Source organism: Galendromus occidentalis, unplaced genomic scaffold, assembly GCF_000255335.2.
Source record: "Galendromus occidentalis unplaced genomic scaffold, Mocc_1.1 scf7180000077527, whole genome shotgun sequence".
Classification (NCBI taxonomy): domain Eukaryota; kingdom Metazoa; phylum Arthropoda; class Arachnida; order Mesostigmata; family Phytoseiidae; genus Galendromus; species Galendromus occidentalis.
The window spans coordinates 1,576,476-1,596,151 of NW_003805515.1; the positions used below are offsets into that span (position 1 = coordinate 1,576,476).

The following is a 19,676-nucleotide window of genomic DNA, read 5'->3' on the forward strand; positions in this document are numbered from 1 at the left end:
AGATGATCGGTGACTGGGATCACGATGGTATTCATTTAATTTATTTCGACGGGGACGAGAGAGGGGAGTCTCGGTGGCGCTGGGAGTCGGTCAGCAAAGAGATTACATGGAGGTGCCGCGGAGAGCTCACGGATTTTTCGGAGGCGCAGTCCGTGGTTGTTTGCCTCTCGGCCGGTCGCCGCCTTTTGAGCGCAATGTTCGGTATGTTGTCCCATGGACTCAAACAAGCAAGGAACTCAAACAATGCTCGTGTCTCTTGTGAATTCAACGCTCCCAAGAAAAGCCTGATGTACATACAACTTGGAAGACGTCAGCGATAAAAACCGTTAGGGTGATTCGTCTTCACCGGCTTATCCAAGCACGTTTTGTGCTGTCTGACTAGAAGGATACTCTGCGTGCCGGGCGTGTTGTTCGCTCCTTGTCTGGATTAGCTTAAGTTCGCGGTGAATCTCGGGGAAGTCGGCTGTTCTTTGAGCTCGCGGAGCATAGCCTGGAATGAGGGCCGCCGAAGTATTCGGTTCAATCGCGAGAAAGTCGAGCTTCCGCCCCCTTCGACTTTATACAAACGGTGCCTCCGAAGATTGCCAGCTGAGTTTTCGAGAGATTAAGCAGGGACTCACAGCCTGAGCTCAGCAAACGGTTTCTTCACCGGGATTGGCAATCGCATCGGGAGGAAAGTCGACTCGATTGAAAAGCTCGGAAACCTACCGAGCTACACGATTTCGAGTCCGACGACTCCAACAAGATCGAGAATACCCTGAGATAGAGTCATTGAAAACGGGGAAGCCCTAGGCACAGCTGGCTCTTTGGCTCAGACAATGGAGAGGGATCTGGATTTTTCGTTCTCTTTCTCGGACACCTGTCGACAACGATTTTCGCATCGGGTATATCTCCTGACCCACCGAAAAAAGCTGTCTCGTCACTCATGTAGAAAAATTCGATTGGAAAGAAAATCAGTCAGGTCGGAAGTGGGTCGAACGAGAACGGATCGATATTCATGCCAGCAGATCTCAATTCATGGTATTCGGTCTCTGAATCTCGCGCGACAGAGAACCTATCAGAATACAGAGAGCAGGGAGCTTCAGGAAACTTGGACGCCTGTGTGCAGAGCGGGGGGCACCCGCGACGTGAGGCCCTCGGTACTCAGATTCGATAACACAACAATGAAAACCATATATGAAGCCTTCTCCGAATCCCAACTACGATTCTATTTACAAACATACGGAGCTGCTTTTCGTCATACCCCCACTGGAGGGACTGCACGAAAAGAAACCTCATTGCCGACGACGACAACTCCACACAAAGGATTCAAATTCTCCGCCGTCCCGTACCTGTGATTCAGCGAGAATTTTCGAACGAAGAGACCTGCCGTCTTCCGAAGAAAATCAATATATTGTTTAGAGTTCGAGAGCGCGAGCGTCTTGCCTAAGTCGAGTCGGCTAGCTCAGAAATTCACTGACTGAGTTCGGAATAGTTCCCGCATTGCGAGGGAGATCTCGCAGACAAGTTCCGATGCTGAGTCATCAGATCTCCCAATAGATTCTAGTATACATTCATGGCCGAAGGAATTCCGCATTGCGGTACAGCGCAGACGTCGAGTGGATCGCGCAGGAAGGCGGCCAGCTCCAACGGTTCGAGAGCCGTCATCCGACATACGTACATTGTAATAAGTGCGTTACACCGTGATTACAAGGATCTGTTCGCATCGTAGTCGAAGAAGTGCTGCGTCGGAGTTTCGGTTCGATTCTGATAATGAGAATACCTACATACATACATAAAACCGAACTGTTTCTCATGAATTCGCGTTCAAATCCGGCACCATGAACCTGGATTTTTCTTTCGACGACCGAGTTGTGGGAAACAATTTTCAAAATCGCTCGTATTCCGCCGCGTGACTTGATTATTGAATACAGACGCAAACACAATAGTTGTGCCTGCCCAGGTTGTGCGGGCTAAAATCCGAATGCTGATTGTTAAGGCTGGGAATCATTCACGGCAATTTTCACCCCCTATTGACTTCCTATGGAGGATCGCCTGAAAATACCGTGAAATTTCACGGCTTTCGGTGCGACCGCGCCAACTTCCCAGCCCTACTGATTGTGCATATGATTATTTAATCCGCACATGAGTACTCGGAAAGATTACGTGGTCTCTATGATACTGTAGATCCGTGCCGGGAATGGACCTCTCACGCAGACAGGATATGTATAGAGGGGATCTGAGGACCGCCAAAGGAAGAACTTCATGGCAAAACACGCAGAGACGGTGAAGACGATGGGCCTCTCGACGATGGTCCCTGTAGGCTGAACACACCGCGAACATATGAGTTTTTCCGAGGATAACCGATCGGGATTCGGAAAGCCTCGCTGTACGATGAGAGCAGGACTGCTCAATCAAAGCTCGGCTGGCATTTGACGCATCAGCTGTTGAGCGCAGCCACCGGTAACCTCCAGTTCGAGTCTCGCCGCCCCTCACTCGGCCACGGACTGTGACGGCGACGTCCCGTGCTCCGAAAGACTCGAATGAGATGTGACTGAGATCCCCCGGATGGATAGTTGCCGACTGCTCAATGAGGGTAAGGGATGCTATAATATCATACGGGAACGTCTTCGCCCATCTATACCAAGCATGTGATTTATCGAATCGTATATCGTACCCGTCGCAGCCTACGCGTTAGCTGCCGATGACTTTCCGGTCCGCTTTGGCCTCGTTAGATCGCCCCGGATATTCCATCGAGGGATTCTGGCGACAAAGTGTGCTCTTAGGTATGAGGATCGGTCTATACTCGGGAGTCGGTGATTTGCAGTCATGCGTAATGGGCGAACTTCTCTGTATTCCCGTGGAGCTTCGGCCCGCCACGCCGTGACGGTACACGTCCGAGTGTCTATTCATCAGCATATAATATGTGCACGGATTCCTGTCACCATCGCCGAGCGACTGAGCATCTCCGTCATCAGACCCTCGCTCGGTGAATCAAGACCCCTCAAGTCTCGACCAAGGCCTGCGAGAGCCCCGACGGGGGTATCAGCAATTGGGATTCTCCTCGGCTCGGTTCCGTGAGCGGCTGCCGTTTCATTTACGTGCACCAACCGGATGCGTAGCGAAAGCCATCAGAAATGATGTTATCACAAGGGATCCATTCGATTCCGTCAACCATCAGCTTATCGCCTAGATATTCCCGCGAAATTAATGGGTGAACGGCCTCTACGGAATGGCCCTGTTGCCGCCTATTTTCCGCTTCGAGCGACCTTGATACACCTCGCTGACTAGTGATTGTTGCCCGATCCATAGTGCAGCTATTGGAGAAGTTATCATGCAGATCGGGAGCCCGGAAGACTCCTCTCCGGGTTCGGTGTTTTTGGGATGACCGATGTGAGTTCTCGAATGGAACTTGTGAGCATTGATCGACTCCAACGGACAGGGACGCACCGCTGAAGTCATGGCTTGAGCTGTAAAGATGATACACGGCTTGCCTCTGAGGGAAATGGTTTTTTTCGCAGCCCTGCGAAGTTCTGCGTCGCTTGCCGAACATGTCTTGGCCGGTTTAGCCCGAAGAGTACCTACTCTCCGGGCATAATACGTTGGCGTTCCGCTGTCACGCCGTGTAGGTGTTTACGTGCGAATGCGAGACAGAAAGAACGGCGTGCCCGTATAGCCAAGCAGGACTCGCCGCCCGACTCAGCCCGAACTCGAGACTCGGGGTGCCCATCGAAACGGCCCCGTGCACACGGGCTGTTCGGAAAGCGCGGAAAAGACCCCTATCGATCGCTTCAGGAAGAGAGATAAGATGAGAAAACACGCCCGGACCGACACACGCTCCAGAAGATGCTTCGCCGGGCACCGAGGATGATATAGGAAGACTTGGAGGCTTTCGCAATCTACATTCCGGCTGAATACGTGTTCATACGTATATCATCGGGGAGCGACATTCAAGTCGCCCTACCGATCGTTGGCAAGGACCTGGGATGGTAGACGTTTTTCGCCCCCGGGAGACGTCGATATTCCCGAAAGATTCTGTTCTGCAAGTCGGGAGGAAGCCGCCTCTCGCCGCAACGGGGCGAATATCAATTCGCAGGCTGCCTTTGTATTGTTCGCTCTGTCATTCGTAGCGTATGGCCGCACGTCGCAGCGTATGGGATTAAAGACCTTGTCGATAATTCTCGGGAAGGCGAGTCGCCTTGAACTTTCGAGGCAAACGTCCGCTACCGGAAAACAAAAGAAATACCGACGAACAGTTCTGGGAAACGACCTCTGGAAAATATTACATAATTATATGTCAGAACGGTGCCGCAAGACTTGTTCCTTGCCTGACGATCAGTTTCCCCTCGCACAGACGCTTGATTATGCTTCGCAAGCTTGGCAATGTAAGAAGGTCGTGGAAAAAAATCGTCACATTGTCCGCACCACTTTCCATAGATCCGAGAGCAGAATGATGACGATCCGCGAGACTCCGTATTTCAGCATCCTTCCTGTATCGGCTCCTGGGAGAAGAGCAGCCCAATGGCGGCGAGGCCTTTCCAAGGAATCGGATTTACATTTGAACGGAAACGTCGCTCCAGCTGGGAGATTCAGCTGACTGAGTTGGAATTTACGCCACCGCAATCGCTTGGGTCTGAGAAATGCGGATCCCGTATAGCAGAACAGAGGAGAACGCCTTCCATCTCCTTGGAGCGTTCCCACTCCGAGCAACTTTAGTATTCTCTCCTTCCGACCAACGAACGAGCTACGGAGCGACCTAACAAACGACGCGCTCGCACGGAAGCGAGCATCCGAGCAACCGGGCTTACTCTGCTCGTAATGCATAGTGTATATTTCTCCAGTCGGATCTCATTCTTGTTTCGGCCGTGGCTCTTGAGCATCACTGGCGTATGACCATTCATTCTCGATGGAGTCGCGGAGGTGAGCACGCATCCGTGCTGATGTGTAGGAGGTTCGACTTACAAGCGGTTTAGTTACAGAAGAAGATTTCCGACGTCTCCAGCCTTGAAATGAGACGATTGGCGGGAAATATTTTTTCCCTCTCCGTCAAGGGATCGATGCTCATGCAAAAGGCTCCACGTATTGGACTCCCCGAGAGTTCTTCCACCGCGAGTTTCATTTTTCGTGGGAGGAACGTCAGCACAACCGTCTCAGCTTCTGTCATTGCGATCTCGGACCTCAATAGCAAACTTCTTCGGTGACCGGGAGGCGACTTCGCGCCTCGTCAAGAGCTCCCATCTCCAATCGAGCGCGAGCGCGCAAGTGGCTACCTCATAATTTTTCCGCCGGTTACGTTCCTGTTATAGCGGGAACTCTCTCCAGGCGGGACGAGAAATTATGCTGCTCTGCGATTAGCGGACATTGATGAGCTCTCCCATATCTCTCATCGAGGATTCCTCCCGTCCAGAGCTGTGGCTTCGACTCTGGTCGTTCGGAATTCGCAGAAGTAAAAGGGGTTTGAAGAGTTCGTCGTATTTCGAGGCCACACCGCATAATTTCACGCGTGACCATCTCAAATTCTCCTTTAATCCATTGAAACTACTCTTATTGGGATGACTCGCCAGAGATCGATCGAAACGGTGCCTGTCGATCCTACCGGAAGTATTCCCGACCATGGAACTTGAGGGATCGGAGCGAGCGAGAATTCTGGCGACAAATGATGGGAGCGTCATAGCGACCAGGTTTTCCCCGGATAACCCTATTTCGTCGACTGAGCGATGCCACAAGAGAAACTTTCGGAGCTGTGCAACGCTTCGGTGGGCTACCGGCTTGAGACGGCTCTTCGACATATGTCTGACGGAAGGCGGCAATCATCAGAACTATCCGGAGAAAATGAAAAACGGGGGCTTGATCTGAAGAATCTACTTCCCAGCGGGAACGAAATCAATGAGGCAATGCGGGTCCGAAAATCGTATACGGAATCGCAACGTCGATTCGGCCTTTTGTCGGTTGCCGAGTCAGAATCCAGATATCTGCGTTATTGCGGGGATGGACTTTGGTATCTCGAGGTGCTGACGATTTGTCCCTTCTGAAGGTGCGCGTCGACATGATGAAGGTGGAGGAAGCGACGGACATCTGTTTGAACTCGAGCCAATCTCGATTCGCTCAGAGGGTGCACGGAATTTATCGACGCTTGTCCGAATTCAGGGACTTCGATCAGCGTTTCCGTTGCGGGACCTCTGAGTCACAACTGTGGCCGGATCTACAAGTTTCCCGATGCGGCCTGAGAATTCGCCTCGGAGTCATGGATTTGCGAGGAACTGTCGTCGAAAATCTTCTTGAAGCCTTCGTCCCGTTCAGGAGAAGCCCGTGCGCGGACGCATTCCTAGTTCTGAGACGAGGAGACAAAAGAACAAATGGCGGAGGCGTTCCGATGAAACCGAGCGAGAAGAGCTTCACGACGTGCTCGGTCAATGTTTCATTCAAGAGCAAGTTCCTTGATTACGTGAAGCTTTCCTTCCGTCCTACACGTTCTACGGAATGAGCACTCTCGGCTCAGAACCGGCCTCCTCAATGCGTGCCATAAATACAACAGAGACAATGCGTCCAAGTCGGTGCTCAGCGGAATCTCCAAGAATTTGAAGGAAATGAAAAAAATATACGTCTTGTCTCGGGGCGGCCGCGGTAAACGCTTCGTTTCAGAGATATTTTGCCAGAACATGGGAGAGGTGCAAATCGAAAACCGATTTGGAAGCCTCTTCTCCGGTGTCGAACGAGCTTGCTCCCCTCGTTGATGTCCTCGAGACCCATTCTCCAAGGAAAGGAACGGATATATCGGGGATGATTTATTCGAAATCCCCTAGCAGGACGTCTCGTTCCGCTCTCTGCAAGCTGTTTTGACAGTTCTGAGAAGTCGGATCCGACGACAGATGAAGGTTCGACGGGGAATAGCTGAGTGGGGGACGATATCGAGAAGATACGATCTCGATTTGAATACCGTGGACATCTCCCGGTAAAAGGAAAGAGACTCTTCGCTGATGGGGCAAGCGGGAATACCATGTCAGAAGACGCTTCTGACCCGAAAACGAGCTGATCGAACGTTCACTCGCGCGAATGATTCCGGAAGCGCCCCTGCTGTGAGGAGCTGGCTTCCTCCGCGGGGCAGGCGCACTGGGAACGAGGAGAATATTCGGGATCAGCAGACGTACCGTCAGGAATACAGTACGCAGCGCGCGAGAACCGACCGGCTGCGAGCTGATCTGAGCCCGTCTAATGGTGTCCACTTTGGTTGAAACCATGGGCGATACGTCGCAGAACAGGTTTGACACCCGGAACAGTGCTTCGTTCGAGGAATATCGGGAGGCGTGCTCGGAGATGCCCCGAGCGGATCAGGAGACGTCCTCCTCAATCTCAGCGTGAAGACGACACACGGCAGGCGGAACGATGGGTGGAGATATTTATGGATAATCATCGCACCTCGTCGAAGGTCGGTCCGTGCATCAGCGGAGGACGAATTCTTCGGCCGTCAGGATGTTCTTAATATTGCCCATCATAATGAACGGAGCAAAACCGGCGTCCTATATATGGGTATGGGTCGCCTTCGCTAATGATCTTTCGCCAATTCATCTGTGCTTTGAGCTTGCTGCGTGACACCGCGACTCGACTCATGGAGCAGCGAAACGAATTTGCGAGACACGACTCGTTGCTTCCCGAGAACCGCGGTCACGGTGTTTGGATCCGACAGTCGGTATCCGCAAGCATAGCAGCAATGTCGACTCCAATCGCCCAAAAGTTCCGTCCAAGGTCTGGCATTGAGGATTCGTCCGCAGATGATTCGGGGCTAAGTCGTTCCATCGAATATTTCTCCTCGATTCATGAGAGTCGAAGCGTCAGGAGTGTTCTCGGGGGAATGAAGAGAATGATTTATGAAATATAAGTATTACACGTACCAAAAACTACCGAGTTAGAATTTCCCATGAGCTTGGATCGTTGACACGTGGGAACATGATGCTGCGTTCAACGGGCCCACAACAGCGGAATCCATCAAGACTCGATAATAACACAGCCCGTCATTTTTTCCGCTACAACAGAAAAGCCGACACGTAATTCGGGGTAAACGGGGTCGAGGATTCCGAATCCGGTGTCCATCCCTCCGAGATGGCTCTTGTTCTCGAGTTTTGAGTTTCTTGTGATTTTCCGCATCATTCGACGCCTGATCTCTTTTCCTCTACTTCGAGCCGGATCTCTGAAAACTTCGGGAGCATCTAGGAAGTAGACCTAGCCTCGGACCATCCGTGGCGGGGATTTCGCTCCAATCGGAGCCATGGACTGTGAGGAAGGAGCGAAAACGAGTCTTTAATGTCGAAGAAAATCTGGGGGGTCGACGTTATTTTCGCGCATAAGTGGAGAACTAAGCATGCCACAGCAGAGTGCGGTGGACGTACCCGTGGAATATTTGGTTTAGAGAAATTCGATACCCTGCCCGAGCCTATCGGTTGAGTCGTTTAGTTTTGATTCTCAAAATACTGAGAATCATGGGAGAAGCCGATTTCATCTAGCAGTCGGGAGTTTTCGCTTTCGAGCCTTGAGGGGAATATCAACGGCACCGACGGCATCCGAGGGTATTCGTCTCGACAAATGAGACCATCCACGCACTTTCCTGCGCGGTATACGTCCGAGATGCGTCTCGGAATGCCAAAGCCAGCGTAGAGAACCGCGCCTAATTTTCAGCGGAGCGACTGCGTATAACCGAGTCTTCCCAGAGACGATCAAGAATCGCCTCGAACACACCTATACTGTGGACCAGATAGACTCCTCTCGTATCATCGATGGCCCCTGGCTCAATTTCCGGCTACTTCTATATTTCTCTGGCATTTCGAGAACCTTTCTGAGACTTGACGCTTGACTGACGCCCAGCGCGTTCGTAACTGACGAGGATTTATCAAAGTGCTCGACGCATTCGTCAGATGCGTATTTCAAGGAGACAAGTGACCAGGTAGCGGAAGAAAATACTCGATTCCCTTCAAACTCCCGCCGTGCTTGCGTCGGTCATCGCGAAACGCCAATATTTGCGAAGTGATTCCGCAAACCCCTTAACATGTATTTTCGGGAGGAATGGCCCGGAATATGCATTTTTGTTCATTATATGCATTTTGCTTGAAGTCACGGGCTGTACTCATGTACTCAGTCCTCTCCTCGGTCAATTCTCAACGGGCTTGTATGGCACCTTGAGCTCTGCGGTAATTACCGCTCGAATGAAAGTCCATGGAATAAAATTCTTCAGGTCCCCGGTCACACACGAGACGAGAATTCTTTGTCTCTTTCATCCTTCGTCTCTTATCTCAAGTGCTCTCTAGAGCGAGATCTTAGCTCATGAGCTCTCGACGCACGGAGCGAGCTCATCTCAAAAGAGCCCGAGAATCGAACGGCTTTCTTCCGGGGGGTCTTACGCCTATTTGATATTGGTCTACTCTGCCTCCCCAAATCCGCCGACAATCGCTATTCTGTGAAATCTTCGTTCGACTTATCGTGGAATACGAGTCGGCTCCGGTAATCGTAGTAGGATCTTGTGCTATCCGACTAAGGGATATCTATCGGGTGTAGTTGATTGAGTTTCTAGCGGCTCCGAGCCGATCGTTCATTAGTTCGTGTTCGCATTAGCGAATGCAGGGATTCGCCGCCTAGAATTCCAGTTGAGCTTGGACGAGGGTATGCACATCCATTAAACGCTGACGAGCAGCCGGGAGGGGGGAACGGCAGCTGACTGATAAACACGAAGTTTGTTGACCACAATTCATTGCCTTCTGTTCTTGCAGAATGCGCAATGGACGAGGAATTCCGACGATGTGAGGAGGTGGAATTGACCTTGCCAGGGGGGCTGGGGGGCGACCGAAGTCTTCGTCCAGTTCGACGGAGGCTCGCCGTTATATCAGAACCGAGGTCTTCTCTGTTCCGTGTGCTCTGACTGGCCGCCAGCGAGGCGGGCGAGACGGAAATAGAGTCGTCGATCGATAAATATCGTTTGATCCCGAGCTCGAAATCGATTCCTGAACTCCAGTCCACGTTCGCTCGATCCGGGACGATTAGGTTATTGCACGCGCAGGTGCTCTCGAGTGTAATTATTGTTCCCCACCAGATCCCACGCACGATTCCCTCATTATTCCCCTCGCAGGGGGATTCCCCACGTGCGGACTATTCAGGCAATGCAATGCCGCGGCAATCTCATGGGAAAGGGAGACTTACCATCCAGTTCTGCTGGTCCACAGAACTGGCGTCACATGAAGCGAGAGTGGCTTGTGGTCTCGGGGAGTTTGTGCTCAGCAAGGGTCTCCAGATGTCCTCATGCGAGCTCTCGTAGCGAAAATCAGACTCATTACGCGCGTTCGACCCGCCGCCGGCCACTATGCTGGCCATTGGAGCAGTCAACGGACCAGGCGCGACCACGGGGTTCCCCGTTGGGGCAGCCGACTTCTGGATAGCGAGGAGCACGTTCGGGATCTGACGGAACGCTCGCAATAGTTGTTGTGTTGTACTTGTGAGACATCTGTTGGTAACGCCCTTTTCCGTGTCACGATGATGATTGATTCTCTCCGGAGCAATCGTGCATCCACTGCGCGGGGCCGTCCCCGAAGTTAGCGGCAAACGGAACGGAATTCCTGACTTCACTCGTAGCGGTGTCGAGCAAAGTGAGGACCTCTAGACGGAATCGAACCGCCTAAGACCTCCGTTTTGCGGAATTCACTTTCCGTGTCTGGAAAAGCTCTATTTCTCTTCGGCCCTCAACGTCACGTTTATTCCGAAGTCGGCTCCGGGGAACATTCCATAATTTTCCACGAGGGATGTTGCCGGACTGTGGCTACGAGACTATCCTCTCGCCGTCTCAACGGTTTGAGTGCCACTGAGGGACGCCGGCGTCCCTCAGTCTTCCCAAAAAACCGGAAAAGGGTAACCGTTTGAGTGCCACCGTCCGGATAACATCCTCTCGCCTCACTTGAATGTTCACCTTGCTTCCGAAATCGGTTCCGCATCTTTCCACGCGTATTCTTTCCATCGATCATGCTTTCGTTTCCGCTGACAATATCTTCAACGTGCATCATTAATTTCCATGCCGCAATTAGTAGGTTTCCCGGGAGTCCTCGGGATGCATGCCGAGCGATCCGGCGCGGATCAAGCCAACTTTTAATGATGCCGCGCTGAAACAGGTGTCACCACGATCGGAGCAGATTCCTCATGATTGACGCGCTGCTGAAGTCGATGTGCCGCTCGCTCTTGTCTCCCGATACTGCTCATTGTACACAAAATTTTCCCGCTCTCTAACGGGGAGTCCCCTGGGAGGGTGGGGCTCTTGTTTCTCTACTCGCGAAGTTTGCATACGAAGTTTGCACCCCCCGATATTCGAACCTCTCTCAGGGGTGTGGGGAAGACGCAGGTGAATTGGCTAGCCGTGAGGATCACTGATGCGGTCTCGCATGCGACGCCGTCTAGCTCGAGAAGCTGCCCGCCTCGAGTGACAAATTGCTGGTGACACCGAGTCAAGGGACAGGACTTACGCGATGTCACCGCCAAACGTCATACTTTCCGCGCGAGGGCCTTCGGGACGGCGTCTCAGGATCCGGGGCCATGGGATAACCGCACAGCTCGACCATGTTCCACTCATCTAGGGTCAGACTGAGCTTGTCGGTTTCTTATTCATGTGCGCGATGACCCCCTGTTTCGGAGAGCGATACGGTCCACAATTGTTGCGTGGGTCGAGGGAGTGTCTTTCGGACTGTCGGATTGTCTCTGATCTCGGATTCGCTGGCATTCGCAGGCGGAGGTCTTTTCCAAGTTCAAATCGATTTCTTCGAGCAGTAGCGAGCACCAACGAATCGGTCCCGATTCGTTCCGGGGTCGATGTTTGGCTCTCGAATTCGGCGGCTGGACATTGAAGTATACGACCCGACGCGGTGCGTTAGTGAGAGTGTCCAGCTCTGGGGAGAATGGTATGGAAAGTCGGCTTCGGAGCCCGGAGTGAAAGGGGAGCTCGTCCTCCCGAGAGCAAACGGGCAAGAGTTTTGCGGCCGCTGTTTCTGAGGGCTCCAAATAGAATCGTCGCGAAACAGACACACAAATGAACTAAGGTTTTGTTGATTGCGATGATTCCGCAGCAATCCGTTGGGAGCAGCCGAGCGGACTAACTAAGCACTTAAACATGTGAGCGAAGTAGCGAACCACTCGAGTCACCATAGAGTCAGGCACGACGAGAACATTTCCATCGAGTGCAGAGAAAAGCTGCGAAGTTCGGTTGGGAAAGGGATAGGTGGGCCGATAGAGGAAAAATGGCGCCTACTACATAACTGTTGGTATGGCGGGGAATAGATAAGCGGCCGATGCGGGTTCGCGCGTGAGTTCTCTCCGAGGACCTCTACCCGGATTTCGGGTTTTTCCCTTTCGCGCTGCCGGGAAGAATAAAGCATAGGACGACGGAGATTGAGTCTGCCTCCTGAAACGACTCGATCAGAGATGAGTCTAGCTTCTCGCGTCCGCGTAGACAGACGGGAGCTGAAGCACGTTTTGGATGGCCGAGGCGATTGGAAAGTTGGATGTTCGCGAGGAAATCCATCAATTTCGCGCGAGCCCTGCGCTCGCTCATCGTTCTCCGCTCAAGAGAGATGGGAAATCGAGAAACAGTCTATCCCCCTTCTAGTATCCTGCACGGGCTTTTCAAAGTCGCTACAGGATGGAATCCAGTCTCGCTCCATGAATTTTGCTATTCGAAGACTCCCCCTGATAGGGTCTCGCACATCATTCCAAATGGGAGAATCATACCTCATCTATCGGGAAACGGTCCCGAAATTCTGGAACGTCTAATTACCGGTAGCCGAAGCCGTTTATCCGAGGGAAGGCAGCTGCTGCCGACGTAAGGCGCTGCTCGCTCTCTTCTAACGGTACAATATATCATTCTCAAAGTTCCGCGTCGAATACGATTCGGATCCATATATTCCGACGGATTTCAACTTGATTTATGGTCCTGGCTCAGGACGCCCAACTTGACTTGGCGCGACGAGCGTGAACAGCCATAAGTGGATATGAGGCGTATACACATCCGGGTGAACGACTCTCCAATCTCGCGAGGCTCCGCCCCCGCTGTTGAGGAAAGACGGTGCATTCCTCGCGTGTTGAGGAAAACACTGGTAGCGGCAGACTAAAGCGGTAGGCGATCTGTTTTCGGAGGTCGAACGCCCCTTCCGCTGAACCGAGGCTTCCGAGCGCAGCTCGTGTCGCCCCAGTAGAGTTGATGGTTGTTCAAAGGCCTGGTACGATCACAATCATTCTTCCAACGATTGGTGGGGGCTGAAAAACGAACGAATCAGTCCATCCTCCATGAGATTTATGAAACAAGTTATTCGAGGAAAAGTGAGGAATCACGAGCGTCATTGGAGCCGGAGCGAAGTCGACGACAGGACTTCGCTCTCTTTTCATGTTTTGAAGCCGTGCCTACCAAAACCCGGATAAGCTTGAGAGAAGGGACCAGAGTCTTACCGGAGCCTATACGAAGCCTTCCAGGAGGAGCGTGAGACGTTTCTAAAATAAACTTGGTTTTTCTGGGGCCAAGCTCAACTCGGAATATCCTACTCCCCTCCAGGATTTTGCGCTCATCCGAGGTTCTGGAGAAGTTTTCTTCCGCGCGCGAAGATTCTAATTTCCGAGCGATGGTGCAGGGGTGTAGAGGGCTTACGGGCGCGGTTGATTTCGCTTTTTGTTCTCGATAGGTTACAATGGGCCTCGCCGCCAATGTGACTCGCAGTCGATACCTGAACAAAACGTTTCGAGCGGAGTCTTCTGAGGGGTTGCTGCACCGATTCCATCCCTCGAACGAATGAGCGCCTATCAGTTCCTGGCGACCGGAACGCGCACCCCGACGACAGCGACGCGTCAAGAGCATCGGCCCCATCCGTCCTCTATTCGGTGTATGCGCTCGCATAACCCCCCGTTCTTCCGCCCGAACAAGCCGTCGCGTCGGCGTCAGTCGACGCGTATGCTCGCCGCTCCTCCTGGGCAAAACGGGCCCGGATAACTATCTTGAGACGCAGGACCGATACACTTGAGTATATACATTCGCCGGATTCGCGGCGAAACGCTACATGCATAAATTGGAAGGGAAAATTTCCCGATCTACTCGCGCGGGATGTTTTCTTCGGAAAAACTCATAAGTACTCCATCAGACAGGCTGGCCACTGCCGCCGCTCCAGATTCGCCCTCCGGATACGATGCGGCCAGAAACAATGAGAGGCTACCATCATTATGGGAGGGACGTGATGCGTTATCGGAGCTGCACGATGATGGATGTGATCAGAGATCGGATTCCACGACGGCATTAGAGGGACGTGGTGGGGTCTGTCCATGGGAAATCGTCTGACCAGAAAGCCGAGAGACCTCTCGGGTCTCTGGGGGCCTCTCTTCGATATTCCATATTTGGTCATGCATTCAAGAGGTTTCCGCCCCAAGAAGATTCCAGCGATCACGAGCGTGGTGGCTCCTTCAACCTTTCGGCATAGAAGCCGCATCCTAACCTTGAATCTGACTGCACTCCGTCCCGATCAGCGTAAATGGTGTTCCTCCGACAGGGTTTTAGCTCGAAGAGTTCCAGCGCTCGTGGAGCCCTGATAGGCGTGTTCCACCAATTCGAGCAAGCTGTGGCGAGGCTCGACCGAGATTTTTTACAACAAGTGACATCCTGTCACTTCGTAAACTGTTGGTCGAACGAAGCGGCCGACCCACGCGAGCCTCGAACTCAAGCCCGGATCCGTCGGCTGACGCGCATATCGAGCTCGCGTTTGCGTATACGTCAGAGCGAACGCGAAATTTTTTTTTCGCACCGCAACCGTTTGTGGTGTTCAGTATTCACGAACTGTGTAGACTCCGGCAGGGATAAATATCGAAGATTGATGCCGCAGAGGCACCTACGCATCGGGGCCGCTCCGAGCTCTCCCGAAAGTCGTTCTTTGCATGGACATATCTGCGCCGCTTCCGATCGACTTGCGTTTTCTGCATCATACTCAATTTTTCATAATCCGTCCAAAGGGGGTCTGAGGGTTTGCATCCGCCAATCTACGTAACGCGTAGTCCCTCTGAGTTTTTTTTTCGCCACACGGGGTGTTCCTCCGGACTCGGAATCTCGCGAGTCTATCGCGGGCACCAAGCGATTCATAATTCTAGCACAGACGAAAGATAATTCGGCCGCGCTCCGGGATCCTTTTGAATGCGTCTGTGATTGATCGCGCTGCGTTCGGCTCCCCGGGAGCTCGGTTTGTTCGACGGATTCGATCAGGCCGCGTTTTCAAATCCGGATCAATTCGATCTGTGACGCCATTGATGAGCTCGCGTCTCTTCGTCAGTGATTGAGGGTGGCCGGGTTCCGCCCTCCAAGAGGATCGGAAAGACCAGAGACAGGTTTGAGATCAAAGAATTTCCAGGCTCTTTGTTGCCCGGATCTTATCTGGAGGCTGGTGTAGGATGCTGCCACGCCCGATGTCCCGCATTCCTGTGGAGTACAACTCGTTGATTGTAGCGACGAGTTCCACATTCTCAATGAAGGGAAAAGGTCAACAATTAATGTGATCCCATAAGACTCGCTTCAAATGAGCTCCGCCCTCTCAATCCTCTTTCTTTCCGATGTAACATTAATGCGGAAGCAAATCCCTCGCTTGAGCGAGCAAATCGCGCCTTTTGAATCGGAATTCCAATCCAGTACGGCTTAGGTCGGATCGGTGTTTCCGAAGGAAGGAGGGAGAGGATCTTACCGAATCAGTGTGCATCGAAATGTTCGGTGTGAATCGAGAACAGCTTCAGCTTGCGTCGGAGGACGACTCCGCCAGGAAATATATTTTCGTTGGCTCTCCGACACTGTTAAGATGTTATTCCTCCACCTGGCGCCTGAGTCGTCGTTTGGAGCTTTCACGCTGCATAATAAAAATTTCGCTCATATACGTCAATTCTATTGTCGCGCGCGAGCTGAATACCGATCAAGTGCCTTTCACTCTTCGTATTTATATGCATGGATATGCGCAAACAAGCGCCTTTGTCACATTTCTCACCGCGCGAGGGTGTAATGAGGTCGCTAGTCGATCTCCTATTCACCGCGAGAGTTTCTATTGAGCTCCGCATGTAAAAGAGTTATTACTTCACAACCATCCATCGACCCCCTCCGGAGACGGAGGTCGGTAAAGCATTCGCGGTCTTCTGAGGTTTGAAAGTCACTGGAGGTCTTGCACCGCACACTGAAACGACCGTGTCAAGCCGTTGTTCCGAAAGAACGTCGGTGCGGCTTTTCAGTCGTACGTTGACAGTCAACTGCCACTGTCAACGTCTTTCCACTCAAAGATCATTGAATTAGGGTTCCGAGCCTGAGAACACCTGCCGTTCCGATGGTAGTTCCCACCTTCTCTCTCCCTGTCCGTTCATCTGTCAATCCTTGCGTCTCGTCTTGTTAGAACAGATCCCGCGTCACCGACATGAGAAAACCCTGTTCGGCTGCCGAGTGGTTCGTTCTCACTCACTTACGAGGAACGAACATTCGACTTGTTGGAGCTCGAGCTCGATACGACAGGAGAGGCGAAAAAATTTCGTCGTCCAGCTACGCGGGAATCGCCTCCTGACTACTCGAGAACGACGTGGTCAAGTGCTCCTGATCGGGCCGGTCGCTGTTCGATCGATTAATCAAATACTACCTAGTAGTACCTGGCATAGACATATCTACTGTCTGCTGGACTGTTGAGAGCCTCGAGAAAGCCTCCAGAGAATCTAATCGGTGACCTTTTCCTTCCAGGTGAGCAACATGTTCATCATGAGCCTTGCCGTCGCAGACCTGACGGTTGGCCTCATTGTGATGCCGATCTCATCCGCGTACGCTTTAGCGAACGAGTGGCAAATGGGCGACTTCATATGTCTCTTCTGGCTCTCGGCCGATTACACCGCGTCCACAGCATCCATTTTGAATTTGTTCATTCTGAGTCTTGACAGGTGAGTGCAAAACTGAGGCCTCAAGGGCGGACGCTCTGTACCTCTGGGATCTAAGCCGATTCCCCGTTCCTCTGCTGCTGGCGTTTTTGTCGTTCGTGCCTGGATCATGGGATCACAGCCCGAACAATGTACCGTTTCCCTCAGTGAAACATTCTTGGGCGACCTGGGGTATTCTGCTCAAGAATCCTGTCGCCAGTTATTCGAACAAACAAGTCGACTCCGGTATTCACGTCCTCCGGGACATTGGAAGGAAGAAGATTCATTCCTCGAAGCGACACCAACGTTCCGAAGCTCAGAAACACTCAAGCTCAGACAGTGAAAAACCCAAATTCTCTTTTTCATGGAGTGGCTTTTTCATGCAATGTCCGCGCAGTACTGATCGCTAGTGCGGCTGTACAGAGCAATTGAGGCTTCGACCGATGGTTTATCGATGTTTCTCGATCAGCTGTTTCAACCCGACGTCAGATCTAGAGAACCGATTGGATTGTCTGTTTGTCGCGATTTCCGCGCCCTCGTTCAGTCAACCAGGGAACAGGGACTTAATTGGGGTTCATCGGCTTTTCCATTCCCAGAGGGGTCAGGCGAGCGACTCGGTATCCCAATAACGAAACCAGGACATGGTAGGAATCTCTCCGACGATTTGTTTTGTCTCCCTCCCCAGATACTGGAGCATAACATCACCTTTGCGTTACATGCGCAAACGAACGAAGAAAAGGGCGTTAGTGATGATCGCTTTCGTGTGGTTGGTGTCGGCCATGTGGATAATTCCAATCGTGTTCTGGGAAGACTGGGACCCAGACACCGTCGACGAACTCCCGGCGAGCTCGGCCGAGAGCAAATTCTCGAAAAACTGCGATACTAAGTTCAGCGACAACGTTCTGTTCAAGCTGACGGCTTCGACGCTCAACTTCTACATTCCCATGGTGCTCATGATCGTGTTGTACTTCAAGATCTTCATGGAAGTTAAGAAGAGGTCCAAATTTGCCATCGGCGAAAACCAGATCTGTTACGCAACGCAGGCAGTTTGCTCGTCGCCCGGCCGCAGCATTTCGCGGAAGGCGTTGGCCAAGGATGTCGACTTCGTCAGCGAGGACAATGAATCAATCTCCGCACACGAGGAACCGAACAAGGTCGGTGGGACGCCCAGCACTTCTTCCGGTTCGAACAACCACAAGCATCTTGTCGTGGCGTCGGCCGCGACGGCCACGTCGACGCGGCCGGACAAGGGAAAGAGACGCAAACCAGAAGAAGACGGACTATCGTCTGAGAACCCTCCCGACTGGGAAGATGAGGGCAGCGGTAATAGCCCCGAAAGCAATAAAAGCACCGTGGTCGTCTCAAACACGTGCACGCCTTGTCTGATGCACGTGCGGAACGACGCCCCGGTTGAACGTAAACGCAACCCCCCCGCCGGACAGGGATCTACATCGACAAGCGCAGTGGTGAGCGACTCCATCTGCGACTTGCGCTCCATAAATCTAATTGCGACTAAGGGCCCACGGTGCTGCGTTGTGTGTTTGTAGCGACACGGCGATGGAACAACCGTGGGTCATGCAGCAACGACTCTGAATTTTTAGACGGAGTTTATAATGGCCGTGTCCTTTCAGATTATGCCAAACTCGAATGGGAATAGTAGTTTTTACTTTTCTAAAAAAAAGAGAAAACGCGACGGGAACTCTTTCCGCGAGAGCTATGAACTCGAAAAGGTGAGTAAGCCTCCGGTAAAAATCTGTCGTTCGTCCGTCGGTCGTTCGTTCGTTCGTTCGCTCTTGCAGAGCTTTCATGCCGTTGTCAGCCCGGGTTCGGCTTTAATTCACTAATGGATCACCGTGTTCCAGGTGCCTCGAGGCGGCTCGAACGCTTCTACCCCAGTGGAAAACGCGTCTACGGGTAACTCCATGAAAAGACAGCGGCCACCGTTCCGTCTCAGGGTGACAAGGAACAACTACGCTGCGAATTTGGGACAGCAGAAGAAAGCTGCCAGACAGCTCGGTGAGAAATTTCTTCAATTCTTCTGAAGGGCCGGCCGATATCCGTCCAAAGCCGTGATACGTCTCGCGTAATGGATGCACGAAATATTCGGTAGCACGGAGCCAATTCCTCAATTTTGACGAGGGAGCACGCCGAATCAGCGCTCAGACTCATTGTAGAGGAGAAACTCAGTTATCGATACGGCTGATTCAATTTTCGGCAATCGCATCTCGCGAGAAGAATCCCCAGACCTGATGAGTCCATCGACTCCATCTGCACGCCCCTGGAAACGAGAACAATGTCCCCCACGTGCTCGATTCCGAATTCATACTCCGGAGACTGCTGTTGCGAGTTGCCGGAGGGATTCAGGAACCTCGAACAAAAGACGGTGCTCAGCGGAGGCCCGAATGAAACTGAGTCCAGATCCACGATCAAGAGGAAGGCAGAGGATCCGCGAAGCTCGCGGCCTCCCCGTGGATCAATCACTAGCCCGGCACGTCGGTTACCGGAGCACGCCCGCATCGATCGATTCTCTGCCGAGATGAGCACTTTCACCATGCGGGAGGTTTCTCTGCTTGTTTTCAATCAATTATTCTCGTTCTCGCCGAGCGGATCCGCGAAACTCGACTGACGGTAGCGAATTCGTACTCCCGAAGAAAGATGCACCGACTCGTCCCCACTCGCCCGGAAGCTCAAGGAAGTTGGTGTATCTACCTAAATTCGAATCTAGGCCAGTGGCTCTCCGAAGGAGCGCCGCGGCTCGGCGGGGAGTGCTCGGCGAGCTC

The 19,676-nt window shown here is 52.4% G+C and overlaps 1 protein-coding gene across 1 annotated transcript in view; it reads left to right on the top strand.

Moving 5' to 3' along the window:
* LOC100900945 (histamine H1 receptor) overlaps window positions 1-19,676 on the top strand; it is a 46,133-nt gene that overhangs the window by 25,226 nt on the left and 1,231 nt on the right. The window contains exons 2-5 of the mRNA XM_018641273.2: window positions 16,727-16,920; window positions 17,582-18,362; window positions 18,528-18,626; window positions 18,759-18,912. Of these exons, the coding sequence (XP_018496789.2) occupies window positions 16,727-16,920; window positions 17,582-18,362; window positions 18,528-18,626; window positions 18,759-18,912 (1,228 nt within the window). The remainder of the gene's footprint in view (window positions 1-16,726; window positions 16,921-17,581; window positions 18,363-18,527; window positions 18,627-18,758; window positions 18,913-19,676) is intronic.